Below are 18,462 nucleotides of genomic sequence, written 5' to 3'. Positions count from 1 at the left end.
GGAAGCCTTCACCGACACAATCGTTTGATGTGTGCCAGACACTTGGTGGTTTTGGATTCTTCTGCAGATGGTGACAGTGTTGTTGAACAAGTTCCACATTGCTCCACAGTGTCTCTCCTTCTGCAGTGGTGTCTTTCCGTTGCCAGAGGGTTCCTATTGTTTGTGCAAGGAATTCTAACACCCTCGTTCCTATTAAATATCAATATTTGGATTTGATTTAACACTCGCAGCTCTTAATTCTCACCAGTTCTGGCAGATAGAAGTGTTTTCTTGGGGATGGTTAAATATTTTAAATGGTTCCCGGAGATGTGTTTGAAAGCTGCTCATTCCATCAGAGCTAAATGTGGTAGCAGCACATCAATATTAAATCCAGGACTCCGCCTCCCAGACTTTCATCAGAGTGCACTGCCACGGTGAGCGCACCGGGTCGGCTGACAAAAGTGATTCCTGCACCTTTATAATTGGAATCGAATCTCATCAGTCAGAGGCTCCCTGTCTGGGGCGGAACGCTGCAGCCTGTGGTTTTGATGTTTCCTTAGCAAAGGAGAGCTCTCTGGTATGCAGCAGGAGCAAGGTGTTGACTTATTAGGTGAACTAAGAAGTGTAGGAAAAAAGTTATACGCTGGGCCTATTGTATGTTCTGCGGTTGGGAGGAGAGCCCATAAAACATATGGGAAAGCATTTAGGGGCATAGACTTATTTTTCTTAAACTAACTTACCTTGTACACAGAAATAATACACCTTTTCACATTTTCTGCCGTTGTCAAGTTTTGACATTGCTCAGCTTTTTCCTCTTCTGTGTGTTTCCAGGTTTAAAAAGGCGGAGGCAAAATGAAGACAGCTGCCAAGGGCTTTGGGAAGTCTATTATGGCCCCTTGGCATCGTGAGGGTTGGTGGAATACGTGGATAGTGCTCATGGTGTACGTGGCCCTGGAGCTCGTAACGGTCCATTCATCGGTGGTCCTCGGGACCCTTGAGCTACAGCTGGACGAGGAGCAACCAGCGGGCACAATCGTCGGGGACATCAGCGCCGGGCTTCCTCCTGGCATCACAGCCTCCCTGTTCTTCATCTCAGACCACGAGGGAACAGGTGTCGGCAGTGATTTGGACATAGACGAGAGCACCGGCATTATTAAAACCGCCAAAGTCCTTGACCGGGAACTGAGGGACAGGTACAACTTTATTGCCGTCACCATGACAGGCGTGACCGTGGAGGTGACCATCAAGGTGAATGACATAAACGACCACGCTCCAACTTTCTCAAAAAAACGGACGACGTTTAAAATCCCTGAGCAGACGGCCATCGGGACGAGGTTTTCTCTTGAGCCCGCCGTAGATGCTGATAAAGGCCAGTTGACGACCCAGGGTTACATTATCAAAGACGGAAATGTTGGCCAGGCCTTCACATTGGAGACCAGGAGAGGCAGCAATGAGGTTCTCTATCTGGACCTGGTGGTCAACGCCGTTCTAGACAGAGAGAAAAGATCCACCTACACTCTATCCTTGGAGGCGTTTGATGGCGGTTCCCCTAAAAGGACGGATCAGATGACCTTAGATATTACTGTACAAGACATTAACGACAACGCTCCTGTTTTTAACCAGAGCCGCTACCTTGCTATAATATCTGAGAACCTCCAACCAGGAAGCAACATCCTGCAGGTGTTCGCCACAGACGCTGATGAAGGGGACAACGGGATGGTGCTGTACGAAATCAACCGGAGACAAAGCGACCCCGACCGTTACTTTGTCGTCGACCCTCGCACCGGTGTCATCACGCTCAACAAGCCGCTGGACTTTGAGATGCGGCGAGTCCACGAGCTGGTGGTCCAGGCGCAGGACAACTCCACCCATCCGGAGGTGACCAACGCCTTCGTCACCATCCACGTCAGAGACTACAATGACAACCAGCCCACCATGACCATCATCTTTCTCAGCGAGGACGGGTCTCCCAGAATCTCAGAAGGAGCTCAACCGGGCCAGTTCGTCGCCAGGATCTCCGTCACCGACCCGGACTACGGAGAGTACGCCAACGTCAATGTGTCGCTGGAGGGAGGAGACGGAAAGTTTGCCCTGACCACGAAGGATAGCATCATCTACCTGATTTGCGTGGACAAGATTCTGGACCGAGAGGAGAGGGACACCTATGAGCTGAGGGTGATGGCGACGGACTCGGGCACGCCTCCTCTCAGGGCCGAGTCCTCCTTCGTCATCCAGGTGACCGACGTCAACGACAACCCTCCTCTGTTCGACCAGCCGGTGTACAGACAGGTTATCCCCGAGGTGGTGTTCCCGGGGAGCTTTGTGTTGCAGGTGACGGCCAGAGACAAAGACCAGGGGCCCAATGGGGACATTAGCTACAGCATCCTGCAAGGCCAAGGTGCCTATTCCAACTGGTTCAGTATAGACCCCGTTACAGGGATTATCACCACTCTCTCCCAGCTGGATTATGAAAAGAACCCCACTCCCAGTATAACTGTGGTAGCCAGTGACAGAGGGAAGCCGCCCCTGTCCTCCACGGCTGTGGTCAACATTGTGCTTCAGGATATAAATGACAACGAGCCTGTTTTTGAGAGGAACTTCTACAATGTCTCCATCAAGGAAAGCACACTTCCAGGGACCTGCATTCTCGAGGTAAGACCTTTTTCTTTCCCTTTTATTTCATTCACAGTTTGCGAATGGGTCGGTTTTGTAAACACACTCCCACACTTTGACACCGAGCTCATGCGAGAGTTTGAACTCGGCTCAGGGGCATTTGTGAAGAGCATAATAAATGGAAATTTATTAGATAAATAGCCGAGGAATTTGTCCGACTTTGCCGATTCCTTTCATTCCTCTATGACGAGTAATTTAAACGGTGAAGTTATTTAAATTGGACGGCTTTAGTGGAGATTTACCTGTGTTTTTAGGCCAAGATGATCCCCTCCTTGGCTGTCCTGCCTTTCACCTCTCGAAAGGTTTCCAGGGTAACGGAGGCAGTGCAAAGTCCTCTGTCACCCGAGGCACAAAGGGCTTTTTCACATATTCGACGGCAGAGACAAATTCGGGGGCTTTATCCAAAGAAATAGATGTCACTTCACTCTCAAAAGGCACCTTAATTAGACAAGTTGAGCGTGAGAAAAAATGGCCACAGACGACAGGATGAATTAAAGTTCAGGCAAATTACAGCACCCGCTGTGACTGCAGGCCTTTTTCATTAAAACCTATTGTTTTGTCAAGTCGTTTTTTTTGGCCGTCGTATTAAGGAGACATCAGTTAAGTCATTAAGTAATTTCTTTTCAGTTCACTTCAGTGTTATTTGTAAAGTGCCAGATCACAACATACGAGTCAGAAAGACTTTTTCATTCTTCTGGCCAACACAGAGGTCCATGCAAGCTCTATTCCACAAGCGTCTGCAGGAGTATTGCATGGATCAAGGAGTGCTTTTCACACAGAGGGCCCAGCAGACAGGATCTTGGCCGGGGGTTCGGCCTTGGGAGAGGGAGGGGTTGGAGGCAGACGTAGGTTTACACCGCGACTCTTGGCTCGAATGCAGAAAAAGAAGCTACGAGGGCTTCTTATGGGAGGTCCCCTAATTATAAATCATAGGGACCACAAGGATAAGGGGGAAAAAATGGGTGGGGGGGGGAAATGCACCGAAGCTGATTATGGAATTTGGAAAGTGAACCAGAGAAGAATTAAAAAATGTGTGTTTTGGAAAACTGCAAAGCTGCGACCATCACTCTTTCCAATGTGGGCTGAAGTTCATGTTCTGTGAAAATATCTGCAAGCCCTCATTTTTGTTTCTCTTTCAAACCGGAGATGGTCAGACTTTAGTTTTGCCTCCTCTGCGTCGCGTCCAGCAGCTTTACTACCTGCTTTCAAGCAACTCCTGAGCAGGACAGGAAGTAGTAGTTCTACTCGGCGGTTCTCCCTCCTCTCCCCGGTCGGCCTGGATGCTGCAGACGTGTGTTTGGCCGGCCGTGTGAGAACAGACTGCTCTTACTCCGGGTGCCAGAGCTACATCCAAACATCTCAGCAAGACATCTCATGTCTGCCTTCTTTTTTTCTTCCTCTCTCTCTCTGGCTGAAATTCCCAATCCCCCCCACCGTATCCGATGGTGTCCAAAAAGCCGCTACAATATGTGTACTGTGATCATTAATTCAAACATTTGAAGTGGCTTGATTTTTATATTTCTTTCTCCTCAGCAGGACACCAGAGCAGCAGGTCGTGATTATTCTAACGTAGTCTGGCTGCTCGGCGCTGCGCCTGCAAAATGTTGTCACTTTCCGCTCGACATCATTTGGTTTATGGTTGACATTATATTTAGATGTTTGGGGGGGGGGAAGATAACTAAAAATAAGGACTTAAGCATATTAACACCAATCAGTCTTGTAATCCAATATGCATGATCTACTGCTAAAGAAAATAGGTCATCCCTGAGAGGGGAAATCAAATACGACATGAGAAACAACATTTGAAGAACCACAAGCTCCGTTGTGGAATGCGTTTCATGAGCCATTAGTAATTCTAGTCGCCATTATTAGTTTTCAAACTGTGTCCAACTTTACAAGTTGTCTGGATTGTGCAGCAGTCAAATATATTTTCTCGCACCATTTTCTTTGCTCTATTTCAGTGTGGGTTGGGAGTGTGCTTCAACCTGGAGGATCTGTTTCATTGTGTTCTGCTGCTGGGTGTAATGTGTGAGGTTCGCACAGAACAAAAAGATCAAAAAACTAAAAACTCAAAAATTACTTCAAGCTCATTTAATTCGGTCATTAGGCTCAGAGGCTTTTGATTTCCTGACACGGAGGATGAAGAGTAATATTACATGTCATTAGGGATAATGAGACCCATCAGCCAGCCTTCGTATTTCCAAATTCTGTAAAACAAAGCCTGGCTGTCTTGGCTTTGAGAGTTATTCGTCATTTCATCTCTCTCTGTGTTATTCCACTTACGAATTAATATTTCCTTTCCTGTTGGTTATGTCCGAATCCCACGTTGGGGAATAATTTGCACCTCGTAGCGTTGTGGGTTTTTTCGGTTGGCTTGGAGTGCGTCTCGGCTAAGAATTGTCCCTCTGTCTGTTTTGGGGGGTCGCTCTGGCTCCAGTCGAAAGGCGAGAGGGGGTCTCCCGGCAGCTGAGGGGGAAATGAGCCCTGACAAGCGCTGGCATGAGTGGCGGAGGTGACATTAGCAGGGGGGCTTCCTTGTCTGTGTGTTGGTCTTTCCCTCTCCAAATTCTTATCTGATTTCCCTTCATTTCTCATTAGGCGGCTGTGAGGACAGGGCCAGACCTAATTTTCAAAACCTGCCTCCCCCAACTCCTTGTTCTTGACAAAATGGGCAGCTTGTCATCGCCGCGGCAACCTGAGACCAACCCTGATAGTTGCGAGTGAAGGAGCTAACATTAAGCTATTTTTCTTTCTTCAAGCCGTAACTCAGACTTTTGCATTTATCTGTTTCTTTGCCACCCAGAGGGCTTCCTCTCTCACATATGATGAGAAGATTCTGAGTGTGATGCATTCACAACCTAATGAAAATCTCCCAAATGTTCATGCGAAAGTATGGAGTCTAGATAAAGCTTCTGCATTCGGCCATTATTGCAAAAAGCTCTTCAATCGTTTCGCCCTTCTTTGGCGTCTTCTGGGTTTATGGCTTCTTTTTTTTAAATCTTGAAATACTTTTATTTTCATTCTCACATAGGCTCCCTCAGGAGTTTTTATTCTGGGGCTTGCAGGAAAGAATCCTGAGAACAACTGGAACATCTGCGTTCTCACATACAGCCTCTCCGGATCATTTCAGGATATTATCCTGGTGATATTGTGCTGGATTCTCATTCTTCCTGTGATCAACAATGCTACGAGCCTGCTAGTCTTTAGTTTAGATAACTATAGATGCAGTCTTTTCATGCAGGGTTACATACAGCACATATACAACTGCAACGCATTCATTATTTCACGGAACTTTTTAAAGGCAGCCTAGTTGAAAGTGGTACCTCAGTGAAGTGCTACTCCGAATCCCCTCCCCCCTCCAACATAAAAGCAACCCGTCTACAGGGGGAAAAAAGAATACTGATAATTGCCTGAGAGAGAAAGTATGAAAGATTGAAAGATGTGTTACTTTCACAGCCGAGTTTCCAGAGTCTTTTTGTAGTGTAGTGACCACCTACTGGTAACCGCCAGGCAGGTGCTAATAACTCGGATTCCATTACCTAGCGTCCTTGAGCCTGATGTGTTACCAGATGAGAAAAAACATGGCCGTGTACCGAGGAGAGATTTTAGGGAAGCCTGCATTTTTAAATATACCCTGCGTTTCTGCAATCTGTGCCTTTTTATTATTTTATGTTTGCAGGAACACCTAGTTTTTTTTTTGTACATTCCCCGAAGAACAGATTCATCCTTTTGTGTTTAAAACAGAATGTTCCCCTCTCAAAGTAAGTTGGTGAAGTCGAGAGTATACGGCGCGTGGGATTTGAAGCAGAAGTTAGTTTGTTGTTGTCTTCTGGTTTATTTAAACAAAAAAAGGCCACTCTTGGAAGAAATTTAATATTTATGTTTTGCAGCTCTCTGCTCCTCCACATAAGGAGTTGTAGCTGTTACTCTTAAATTTCAACCTTATGTTCCCAGATGTTCCCAGTGTGGTGCGTAAAAATAGCTCATTTTGACTTTCGCCCACACGAGATTTCTTCAAAACAACCGTGTAAAGTTCTGTGGTTTTTGTGACCGAAGACGACACCTGCCGGCTCCGGTTCTCTTCTCTACACGGCCACTTGTTTTCTCTGTCCTGAACTTTGACAATGTCCCATTGTCGCTGTGTTTACAGATTATCCAAATACGAGTTTTTGCAGATTAAGTGAGACCAAATGGAGATCAAAAAAACTAAATTGCCCCTTTCATCCTGGTATTATGGTACAAAAAAGTTGTAATAAATTCTTACCAGACATGTTTCTGGGGATGGTGTGTGTAAAAACAAAATGTTCACTTGTCTGTTTTAATACCAGACTTGCCCGTCTCCCTCTGACGTTGGTTTAGCTTGAGGCAACTGTGCTTTTGGTCTCCTCTGTTTCTCTTTCCCTTCGCTAACTACCAAGCTTTGCTGTGTGGCTCTGCGGTGTAACAGTATTTTCAGAGAATGGTAAAATTGCAGGAAACTGGATGTGCTACTTAATGTGTTCGCAAATGTAATACTTCCTTGAACACTTACTCCTGGGCCTAGCAGGGGCAGTGGAGCGAACATAAACACCGATGTACATCTGGATGGAGTGTGGGTGTTCAGGTCAAAGTTGCCTTGCTTGAGACAGCTGAGCGCATTTTATTGTGCTCGGCCGTCCATCAGCAAATCCACAGCATCGCTCCTTCCAACACGAGAAAGAAGAGGAGAAAGTTGTGGTGAAAATGTTAATGGCAGAAGGCTGAATAAAGAGTCCAGGAGGAAATGTCGTTCAGGAGAAAAAAACAAATCTGTGAGTTTGAACAGCGAATTTGCGGATTGAAAATGTTACAGCTGGATTTGTTCTACGATTCAGCAGAAAGTTGAACAAAATACCACAATATTAGACATACAAGACAGAATACAAGACATATTCAATTTGAAATAATATAAAGTAGAGAAAAGCAGCAAATCCACGTGCAAAATATCTTCCAGCAGCAGCAGCAGAAGTTCTTTATGTTAAATAGTTGATTGCTTTGGAATATTAAAAAGCTTTCTTGTACTTATTTATCATTCAAATACACCATTAAACAGTAAACTCAGCATATGTCCTGAAACTATCACCTGCTCAAACATGCCTTAACACTTCTTTATTGGTTGCGGTCTGCTGTGCGAGTGCTGAGGTAAAGCGAGCCGTGTTTACTTGACTTCAGAGTGACCGTAGAAGGTCAGTGCAGGCGGTGATGCAGCCGCGCAGATTGTTGACTGCGAAGCCAAAGTTGAGAGATAAAACGCCGGCTGGGGGGGGGGGGGGTTTCCTGCCCACATCTGGCGGAGAGGGGAAGATGGGCTTATGTATCTCTCCCACAGGACAAAGAAATTTCATTACGCTCTGTCTGCTGCAGGTGAGGCAGACGTCTCATCGCCAAGTTTCTCTGAAGGAGTGTGAGTGTAGAGTGAAAGGAGGGCGAGGGAGGGAAAGAAAACAGAGAGTCTCCAGAGGGACAGTCGGCCTCTGGCAGCTGTGACACAGCTTCGACTCAGCAGCTGGATCCAGCTGTTTGGTCCTTCCTCTAACATCTCTCCTCTGACTCTGTGGGGTTAGCTCTCCCTCACTCTTCCTGTCCCTTCCTTTCTTTTTGTCTCGCTGTTTCCCGTATCCCTGTCCATGCAGGCTTCTTATCTCTTACCGGTCCCCCTTTCCCACACGGCCGTGTCCTCCTACGTGATCCGATTACACCTCCTCACCTCCCTGCGGAGCGGTGACATGTGGATCGGAGCAGGTGAGAGCAGAACCTCAGCCTGCCTGGGGATGCTCCGGCCTCCCTGCAGACGGAAACACACTTCCTTGAAGGTCCCAGCCCGACCAGGCCCGGGATTAACCAATTTGATGATGCAAGAAAAAAGCGGGTTTGAATTACCGACACGGTGAAGTCAGGCTGCAGGTGTCTTTGCCTTCAGCGTCACGCGGCCACTTTGTTTTATTCCGGCTCCAGATGAGAACTTTGGAATGACCTTTTATAAACAGAGACAAGTATTCCCTTTGCCTCTTTGCTCCTTTTGAAAGGAAGCGGATGGGAAAGGGATGAGAGACCGAGCGGCTCGCTGTGACGAGGGCTGCCAGGCCTTCTGCTCTCGCAGCCCGTGGTCCCCCCTGCACATGTGCGCGGCAGTTGGTGCCGCCGAACAAGCTGGGCATCAGGAAGCATCATCTGCTCGCGATATTCATTCTGTTCCAAAGCAAATCTGTGCTAAATCATTCGTCCAGTCTCCAGCTGTCCGGCGGGAGCCACCAGACCGGAAAGCAGGCGCTCGGCGACAGATTGCTCGGGAAAAAAGAAAATCTGTAACCAGAAATGTAGATCCCGAACAAAGGGCAACAGAGCATTATCCTGTGGAACGATTAAGTGGATGTATGGTAATGGTCGATACTCAGTTGCCACTATGTTGCACATTACATTCACAAGAAAAGTGCCTCCTCCAAGAAAAAGCAGGCCCTATATATACACAGCCTTAGAATATCTCAACCGCTGAGCAAATCGTCTCCATATCCACAACTTCACTGTTACAAGGAATGCATCGCTTTCGTCTGCCAGCAACCTCAGCCCCCCCCCCTCTTCCCGCTGCAGCCATGCTGCTGCACAGTCTGCCAGTTGAAATAACGGCTGAGAAGAATGTTACTGAGCCCAACGAGCACATGGAAAGAGTGGTGCGTTCACTTACCGGCCATGTGGTCAGATCCTTCTATTCCTGCTCTCAATTAGATCAATGTTGGCGAACAACCAGGTCTGATTTGGAAGGTAGCAGAGTGTAGGGATTAGTCAAAACCTCAGAACCTCATGTGAGAAACAGGTGAGAGTGGGGAAGATGGTGGTAAACCAGAAAAGCTAAAATACAAACAAGGCCAGGGGTGAAGATGCAGACGCCAAGGCTTCTTCTGTGTGTGGTCGGGAAAATGTGGGACCCAAACGGAGGCTTTTTGAAGGAGGATGTTTTGCAGATGCTTGTTAGTAGTAATGATGCTGTGAAAGCTCTCAGCTCCTGTGTGGAGCAGATCAGTGTTCAGCGCTGGAGTTTGAACTCCGGTGCATCTTTGGTACTGACTCTCAGCAGGCTCCTTGTATCAGACAGTTTTTAGACTTTTTAATAATATTTGGCAGTTTCTTTAACGTGAATTTGATTCAGACAAAGTTCTTGCTGTTTTAAGATGATGTAACGTTTTTCATATTGGAGGTTATTCTCTTTTTTGTGGGAAGTTGCAGAAATGATCATTTAGATATGACACTCAAACTGCTATCAGACAGGCCCTGAATTCCTGATAATCTCAGAGTCAAATACTTCCTCTGGAGTTTCTCGGGCCAGCCCCCTGGTAAAACCTATAGGGTCATGTCTGCTTCAAGTGATGCATCACAGCAGGAGTTTCTCTGGAGGAGTCACCACGAACGAGTGGGCAAGTTGGTGATGATTCAAACAAGGGACGGACGCAAAACTGAAAACAAAGCAAACTCCAGACCCCATTGTGCTGACATTCTCTGGAGTCATGTCTGAAAACAAATCTACTTAAATGAGTCCTAATGGTAATGGTAATGGTATCGAGCAAACGTTTCCAATCATATCGCCTGAATTTAAGTGAGTAAGTGGTTTTTGGGACCTTGTACGACAGAGGGAGAAAATAGCAGCAACAGGGCGAGAACAACAAACCATAAGGAGAAGGAGGTTAGTGGCGAGAGACGCTCCACTTTTACATTGCGGTGAGTTGAAGTTGTCTGTCTTGGCTTCAGACTGAGAGGCACCCGGGCCCGCTCCAACCAGACTCCCAGTCTGTGTGTACTGATGCTCCACGGTGGTCCACCCTCACTGTCGGTTGCATATCTCCAAGCCTTCGCCACATCGACCAGAAACGCCCCTTGTGTGTTATGAGGCGGGACATCTGTTATGCCTTATCTATTCCAAGGTAATACAACCACCCCTGCAGATTAGTTGTAATAGGGAGACAACTGCGTCGCTTAGCGCTGACGTCCCCGGCGCCAAGAGCCCGGATGTTATTAAAGATTTAGCGGGAGAACTAATTACCACAGGGTTAGGTGCCTCATCAATAAGGCTAATTTGGTCTGGTGCTGCAGAGTTTATGTTGAGAGTGGTGTGCTGCTGCTTTCAACCGGCGTGTTGAAAGGCCAAATCTTTGTTTAGATTGTTGTGTTGCTGTGAGGAGCCCGGAGGGAGCTCGGGGAGCAGTGGGACTCGGCTGTAATTAGGCAGCGCTGGTATGCAGGAGTGCAGGACTCGGGACGTGTGATGTGGTATCAGAGCGGGCGAACACAAAGCCACACACCGGGGCAGTGTGCGTGTGCATGTGTGTGTCTTTGTGTAGACATGGTTTTTAGGGGTGGAAGAAATTCTCTAATCAGAGCCCTGAGTTCTTCCCAGATCGCCTCACAAATGCATCTTGTGGACTCCAACGTCTCAACAAAGGATTCTTAGGAGAAAGGAACTTTGTGGTGAAGATATGATTTTCTCTGCCCATGGATAAACTAAAATGATGTGCACCATAGTTTCCCCACCACCTTTGCATTAGAGCGTAAGTTTAAAGCTGTGTTTGCAGCCAATTCGATCACATCCGGTGCAGGATCGTATTGAGTTCCAGGGCCGAGGAACTGAAGAATTCGGACCTTACATCTCTGAGTTTGTACTCGGCGCGGCCTGTGCACGCCGCTCAGAGGCTCTCTCTTTCTCTCTCTCTCTCTCTCTCTTTCTCTCTCTCTCTCTCAGGCGAGGCCGATCACCCTCAGAGGTCGCATGAAAGAATACTCCACGTTTAAGTGCCCAGAAGAATGTGCGCACGTATTGTCTTCAGCAGCCTCAGCAAAGTCTTCTCGCCGCTCATATCGATGCAGACAAGGAGCTGGTCAGTGCAGTAGTCGGGAAAATGGAGAAACAAGTTGTTGATGCTTTCAACAAGCCAATGCATCACTGCCGGGGCTGAGAGGCTCCAGACATCTGGTTCCAGGAGCCTCCTCCACTCCAACCTGGCTGTGTCTTTATAGAGGATCCCTGGAAGTGATGCATAATGTATTTCCTCAGATCCCAGTTGCGTTTCTGTCTGGTGCTTACACAAAACAGTGTATCATCTCCTCTTTGAACTTCCATCGTATTGGATCTGTCTGCACCTGTCTGCAGCCAGGTGACCTTTTGAATCACCTGCTGGCGTTCAGAGGTTTACTCTCTGCGTCATCGTGGTGGAGTGGATCACCTGCAGCATTTACTCTCCTGTCATGGACAGAGATATTAGCTTGTAATCACCCTGAACGGGACTCTGGGGGCCGTGCAGATGTGAGTGATCTTCCTTCTCAGACCTGTGCAGATCTTTGGTTTCGTGCCTGGACAAAACTGAAGAGTCACCTGCTGCCAATTTTTACTATCAACAGCTTATTGCTCACAGGCCCTGATTAGGCCAGACAGCGGATATGGTGATTAATGGTGCAATTTACCTTTTGTACGTGAAGTCACGGCATGCTGCAATAACACAAGCTCATTCAAAGATCTGCCGTGGACTGAGAAGTTTGTCTCTTTTAATTTTTTGGTAAATCTGGAGAAGTTAAACTAAAGTTGAAATCGTTTTGGGTTTCCATGTTGTGTCTCATTTATAGTTTCCAGAACATCCAAGTGCTCAAGGGCAGTTAGACCTGGTGTTAACATCAGTCCTGAGTAACTGGATCAGAAGTGGTCCACAGGTCTGAACACCCAAGTGCATCCTGAATGAGTCCTGAGGGTCCATCACGCAGACCACATTTGGAGATGCTCTGGGACCAGGGTCGGGTATCGTTAGCTAACAGATATTTGTTTGTAGCCACCGTGATCACCACCTAATGACTGATACTTTTCTGAAATTGATTAAATCTTTCCTTAAATATATGCCCCTTAATTCCCGACAAACACAAACATAGGCATCCAAACACTTGTGAACTCAAACTGGGTAAAAAACAACATAATTTGGTCTTGGCAAACACAAATGACAAACCTGTTTATCTGCAGGGAAGTGAGATCTGATCACAAGTGGCCACAGGAGACACAATCAGGACGTATTTAAATGCCAGGTCTCTCAGGGTGGATTTTAATAACAGGTCTGAACAAGGCCTCAGTTATTGACAAAGCAGGGGGGGAATGAATTAGCTGAAGTCACATTGTCACTGACATGTTTCTCAGTCCATCAGGAACTTGAACCGTCACACTTTCGGTCACAAGTCTGTTGATCTAATATCTCTACAATCACAAAGGCTTTGTTTTAAAATAAAAAAATAAAAAAATACTGTTCCGCAGGAGGAAAGAAAACACAGAGTGATGTTGTAAAGTGGATTTTGACGAGATCTGAGAACATATCCAATAGATGATGTGGACTCCAAAACAAACAGAATATTTGATTAGCACGGTAGAGATGTATTGTGGAAGCCCTTATTTACTGAGCTGTAGGATAGATAAGACCCTCGTGCAGAAATGCTCATTTCACGGTCACAATTTCATGTTAAAGCTGCTTGGATTTTCACATTTTTCCATTTTGAGTGCCTCCCTGAGATGTGATGCTCTGCACTGTGGGCATCCTGTCATGGTCCCGGTGGTTCTCACTGATGCATTACAAGTGTCACTCATCAGTTTGTCAGAAGCAAATTTTAAACAAGATTTAAAACATCCCAACTCTGCTCATACAAAAGCACAAATCATTTAATTTAAACCACTCTGCAAACTCAGACATTTATTACCCTGTCACGGCTCTTTGGCAGTCCCATTTTTTTTAAATATACGTTCATGTCCTCACTATATCGTGACTGTTCATGGAAAGATGAGAAAATAATCAGGTTTCCTTTCTGGTTTTGAATCTCATCCACTTCCAGTCAGCGCTCTTCCCCTGTCATCGTTTCCTGTCATCGCTGCCGCTGCACCATTTTTTATTCATGGGAATTCTTCTTGCATGATTTTCTCTCTTGCTCAGGCAAATTAATTCTACCGTCTAATGGGCTTAGTGGTATCTGTGCAGTTTGTATCATGTTTGCAATATTGTCCTCCTCAGGCTGGAGATATACTTACTGTTAATTCTATATATATAGATATATATATATGCACTTGGCCGGTAGGGGCAGTGCAGCGGTAGTATTATGTGTGTGTTGTGGTGTATCACCAACGGGCTAATCCAGCGGAGCAAATCATCAAACGTCCTGGTGGATATCGAAAGTACTGTTGGGGTTTTTCATCATCAATTTCTCGCATTTGCAGAACGAAAAAAACAAACTCGCCATTGTCACGCCTTACAGACCATTTACCACGGTGCTGCTGTCTCTTTTTCTGCCGTGATCTCCGAATGAACAAAATAGTAACCTCTTCCATATTGTCTGATTTCTCCAGTGTGCCCTCTAGTGGTACCACGTGTAATACATCGGCAAGTTTGAAGAATATAGGCAAGAATATCTCCGGCATTAGCGTGAATTGAGCTGCGTGGACGTCTTTGGCTCACGTAACCTCTCTGCGTTAACAAGAGCAACGGTTTTGTCCTTTCAGGAACCTCATTTCAGATCGGCAGTTCAAGTTTCCTGCTGCCTCTATTTACTCCACTTGTATATTTCTGAAAGAGGGGCCGGGAGCCTCCCTCCCTCCCTCCCTCCCTCCCGCCGTTCAGTAAATGCCTTGTAAACAGGCTGTTTAAGTGTGAAGTCACCCTGTGCCCTGTTGCTTCCGCTCTTTATTCATCCCACTAACGCACATACACATCGAAGTATACTGAATGTTTTGCAAAAAGAGTTGGGAAGAGGGGGGGGAGGGCGCCATAGCTGCGGTGGGACTGGGCCAAGCTTTGCAGAACGTTTTTTTTCTGCATTAAAGAAAAAATAGACAAAGACGCTCTTTCCACATTTCCTGTATCTATTCAGTGAACATGAAGTTTGAGATTCTAAAACCGGGCGTAAGAACGAAAAGAAATAAGAGAAGTGAAGAAGCTGAATGAAAAGCTAAGATTAAAAAAAAAGTGAAAAGCACCCACACTGTTTTTTTGAAGAGACCAACCGGAGAAAGTGGAACATTTTTTTGAAACCAATGTGGAACGCAGGAGGAGGAAGAGTGAGAAAGAAAAGCAGATGCTGAGAGGGAGAGGAGGCGATTTACTTCATGCAGTGTGCGTGCAGAAGTGGTGTGTAGATGAGGCAGGAGCGATGGTTTGTTACCATGGCGATGTTGGGAAAGGACAGAGGGGAGGAGAGCGGCGTAAACAAGAAACGCCATCGATTTCACGGGCGAGTCGTCCTCCCCGAGTGCCTGCTCCTCCGTTATAATTGCGGAGGTGCTGTCCCTGCGTGAATCGTGGAGAGGTGAACTGGTGAAACCTTCAGAACTCAGTTACCAAACAGCACGAACCCGAACAGTTTAGAGACTTTTTGTTTGTTCAAGGTACCGGAGTTGGCCGTCCCCCTTTTTTTTGAGTTCACTTCTGTTTCTCTTTGGACCGCCTCACGGTCTCGACTATCGCCCGACGTTATCAACACATCCTCGAGGTCTGGGGAACATGCAGAAGGGCCTGCGGATGTTTGTTTGGAGATAAAAAAAAACCGTGGTGATCGCCCGGCGAGAGGAGGTACATTCATCCTGGCGTGTAAACACCGAGTATAAACTGGACTATCAGATGAATCCATATTGTATATCTACTGAGGTTTTCTCATTTGGACTCTGGGATCGAGGGGTAGCGGCGGACTGGCGGTGTTTATTCAACATGCCTCCCTCCCTCCGCAGAACCCTAACCCCCCCCCCCTTGCGTGTTGTCAGTGGCTGGGCCTCTGCATCTGTCATGAAACAGACGTGAGGGAGAGAGAGTTCCCGAGGCCTCCTACTCTCCAACTCCAGCTCAGACATCTTTTGTCCCTGCTTTCTGTCTCGACTTCCTTTCGCCCCGGCGTCCATCTCCAGTCGATAACTGATCGGGGGGGCATCCTGATGAAGTGCCAGCGCGATTAGATTGAATTTGCCCGTCTTTTTTTTCCACTCGGGCGAGAAGAGCTATCAGGCTGAAAAACACTTCCCTCCAGAAACAGACTTATCCCACACCTACACCCCCCCCAGAGTTGCCAGACGGTTGCTTACAGTTGGACTGTATCCCCCCCCCCGACATTTCAGCCATGTGAAGAAACAAACTCAAATCTGTTATCTCGGTCCAGACAATGCCGATGTGGGCACGGTGGAAAGTGATGTAAACACTCGTGGAGAAGTTTCACCGGGGCTGATGGGAACATGTCTGGGAAAAGAAGATGTTTGTGTGAAGATCCTAAATTTAACTGAAACGGTTAAAGTTAAAATCATGATATGAAGTTCTTGCGTAACTCTGTCGGACAAGTGGTGACTCCAGTTTAACCCTATTTGCCAAAAAGTTAATCCTGGAGATGAGTCACAGGAAGACATAGAAATAATATACATTGAGATAACGCTTTTTAGCAGCTGCAAGGGTTCCCCCTCCGTGTTAATATCTGTAAGATGTTTTTAAAGATTACAGTAAACTCCCCTTCTTCAGTTGGACCAAACACAATCATTAATCAATTCATCAATTAAGGAGGGATAAACTTTATTGCAGCCTGCGTGCCTGTGTCTTCTCTTCCCGCTCTGGGAAGGTGGGATGAAGCTGCAGGATTTGGCCTGTGTCTCTGCAGAAGGAGAAGAACGCATCACGATGAGGCCAAAGCACACAAGCTGAAAAGGTTTTTTTTGGGGGGGGGGGGCTCGGCCTTTAAGAGACAATGTTACAATCCCGGCAGATGCAAACCCCAGGGACCAGTAGGCTCCGAAGGCAATCCTGGAACTAATGAGCCAATTCCTTCATGTGTGAGTGGGATTGAGTTGAAGTCATAAAATGTTCCTGTTAATTATATTATAGTACTTAGAGATGGGAGCTCAAGGGGGGAAGTTGGGTTATGGTGACACACTTGAGCAGCGCTGTGGAGAAAAGACGACTAAACAGTGTTAATCCAGTGGGACGTCTAGGGACGATAACGTGTCCTCCAGTGGCCGGGGGGGACAGACAGGCTTATTGAGTGTGAGCGAGTCAATGAATCAATGAAAAAGCTCTTTACCAGACTGGTCCCGGGGCAAAAGGGGTTCACATCAGCTTGTGTGAAGAGAAATGTTGAAGGCAAATCACGTTAGGAAGGAGGGGGGGTGGAAAATCCCTTGGTCAACTATTGAGTTCCCCCATGTCTTGGCAGAGTCATTAATCCTGCCTCCTCCAGGTTAGCGGATGGAGCGCGGGTTGAATCCTGATGTCTGTTCAAGTGTTCAGTCATTGGATGCTTTAAAAGGGGGGGGAAACATGATTGACAGTTGAGACTGACTCCTGATTGGTTCCAGCATGCGTACCAACGATTCGCTTCCATGGCTCCAACCCCTCGATCAAAATTGCGCCGACTCTCGCTCCAAATGCACCAGATAACAAAGTAAATTTCTGGAAATCTTCATCTTCGTATCCATGTTATATAGTAAAAGTAGATAAGGTATAAGAGACCACGATGGATCGATGAGTTATCGACCCGGCAACATGAGTCTGCACCTGTGCTCCGGGCGTTATCGACACTTGCTCTCTGCTCTGTCCGTCTGTATTTTAAGTTTCGGAATTCTTTGGCCAATGTCGGGGGAGTCCTGCAGGATTCTTTGCGCCGCCCGCATCCTGGTTTGGCATCTGGCTCGCGCTCCGCCTGAGGGGAAGTGAGGAATGATCTCCTTTAGGTCCCAGGCCATGATTATGGGAATAAGTATATGAAGGAAGAAGTACTTCCAAAAAACGGTCCCGGTGGATATTCCGTGTAACTGTGGCAACTGCACGAGCTCTGCAGCTTCCAGGGCCTCGGAGGACCATTTTAACCACTTAGGTCATTTGTTATTTTCAAGGGAGCTTCCTCTCATCTGTAGGAGCGGCTCGACCATCTAAAGCACCGGTGCTTTGTTGAAACTGGCACTTTTTAAAAACTCTGCTGATTTATTACAAACAAGGTTGAAGAGGTTTCTGCCTTTTTACTTGAAGTGAGTTAGTGTTTCACCAGCGGCTCCATGCATTTCGCTCAATAGCGACTTTACTTTTTTACTTCCTTGACTACAAATCATCCCAGTTTAAATGTGTGATGACAGTTTTCACTTACATCTTGTACAGTGTTAGAATCTGGATGTATTTGTTCTCCTAATATTCCAGACAGCCTTTGTTACTCAGTCATTTGTGAAGGGTCTGGAGATCCGTCAAGTAGACACTTAGAAAATGCTTGAGATGTGTAATCAAACATCAAGTCTGGATTCATTTAGTCAGAATCACACTATTGTTGTATGGTAACGAGCTGATTGATGGGAAACAATGGAAACAATGGAAAACAAGGGAGGAACAAGTCAAAATACACATGCTTTTATTGAAAACAGCATTTTGAAAAACTGCAATATTGAAAATATTAATGTAAAACAGACCCAGGACCATGGACTGTACATAAAGATGGATGACATGACAGCTCACTCAAAAAGGAAAAACCAAGGAATCTGGATAGCCCCCTGGTGGCTGGCTGCAGTATAGGTCATAAACCTTCCCTCCTCCATGTAAGCAGATGGGACACGGACCAAAATGAAAAGTCAAACACACTTTTCCCAACTTGTTTAAAGTGGTTCTTATTCTACTGACGTTTGCTCAAGTGTTCATGTGTTTTATACGTATGGTTTTATTTAGTAATTCGATGCTGTGAAGGTGGTGAAACATCATGATCGACAGCTGCTGCTCATTGGCACAAGATGGCAGCTTGGATGCAGGATATTTTGGCCTCATATCTGGACAGCGGGAG

At 46.5% G+C, this 18,462-nt stretch overlaps 1 protein-coding gene across 1 annotated transcript in view; it reads left to right on the top strand.

Annotated features, from left to right (window-relative positions):
* Window positions 1–831: 831 nt before the first annotated feature.
* The window catches only part of LOC133003797 (protocadherin-16-like), a 72,681-nt gene continuing 55,050 nt past the window's right edge, over window positions 832–18,462 (top strand). The window contains exon 1 of the mRNA XM_061073609.1: window positions 832–2,631. Coding sequence (XP_060929592.1) covers window positions 832–2,631 — 1,800 coding nt within the window. The remainder of the gene's footprint in view (window positions 2,632–18,462) is intronic.

The sequence above is a fragment of the Limanda limanda genome, chromosome 6 (genome assembly GCF_963576545.1).
Source record: "Limanda limanda chromosome 6, fLimLim1.1, whole genome shotgun sequence".
Taxonomy (NCBI): Eukaryota; Metazoa; Chordata; class Actinopteri; order Pleuronectiformes; family Pleuronectidae; genus Limanda; species Limanda limanda.
This window is presented reverse-complemented; position numbering and strand designations above follow the sequence as displayed.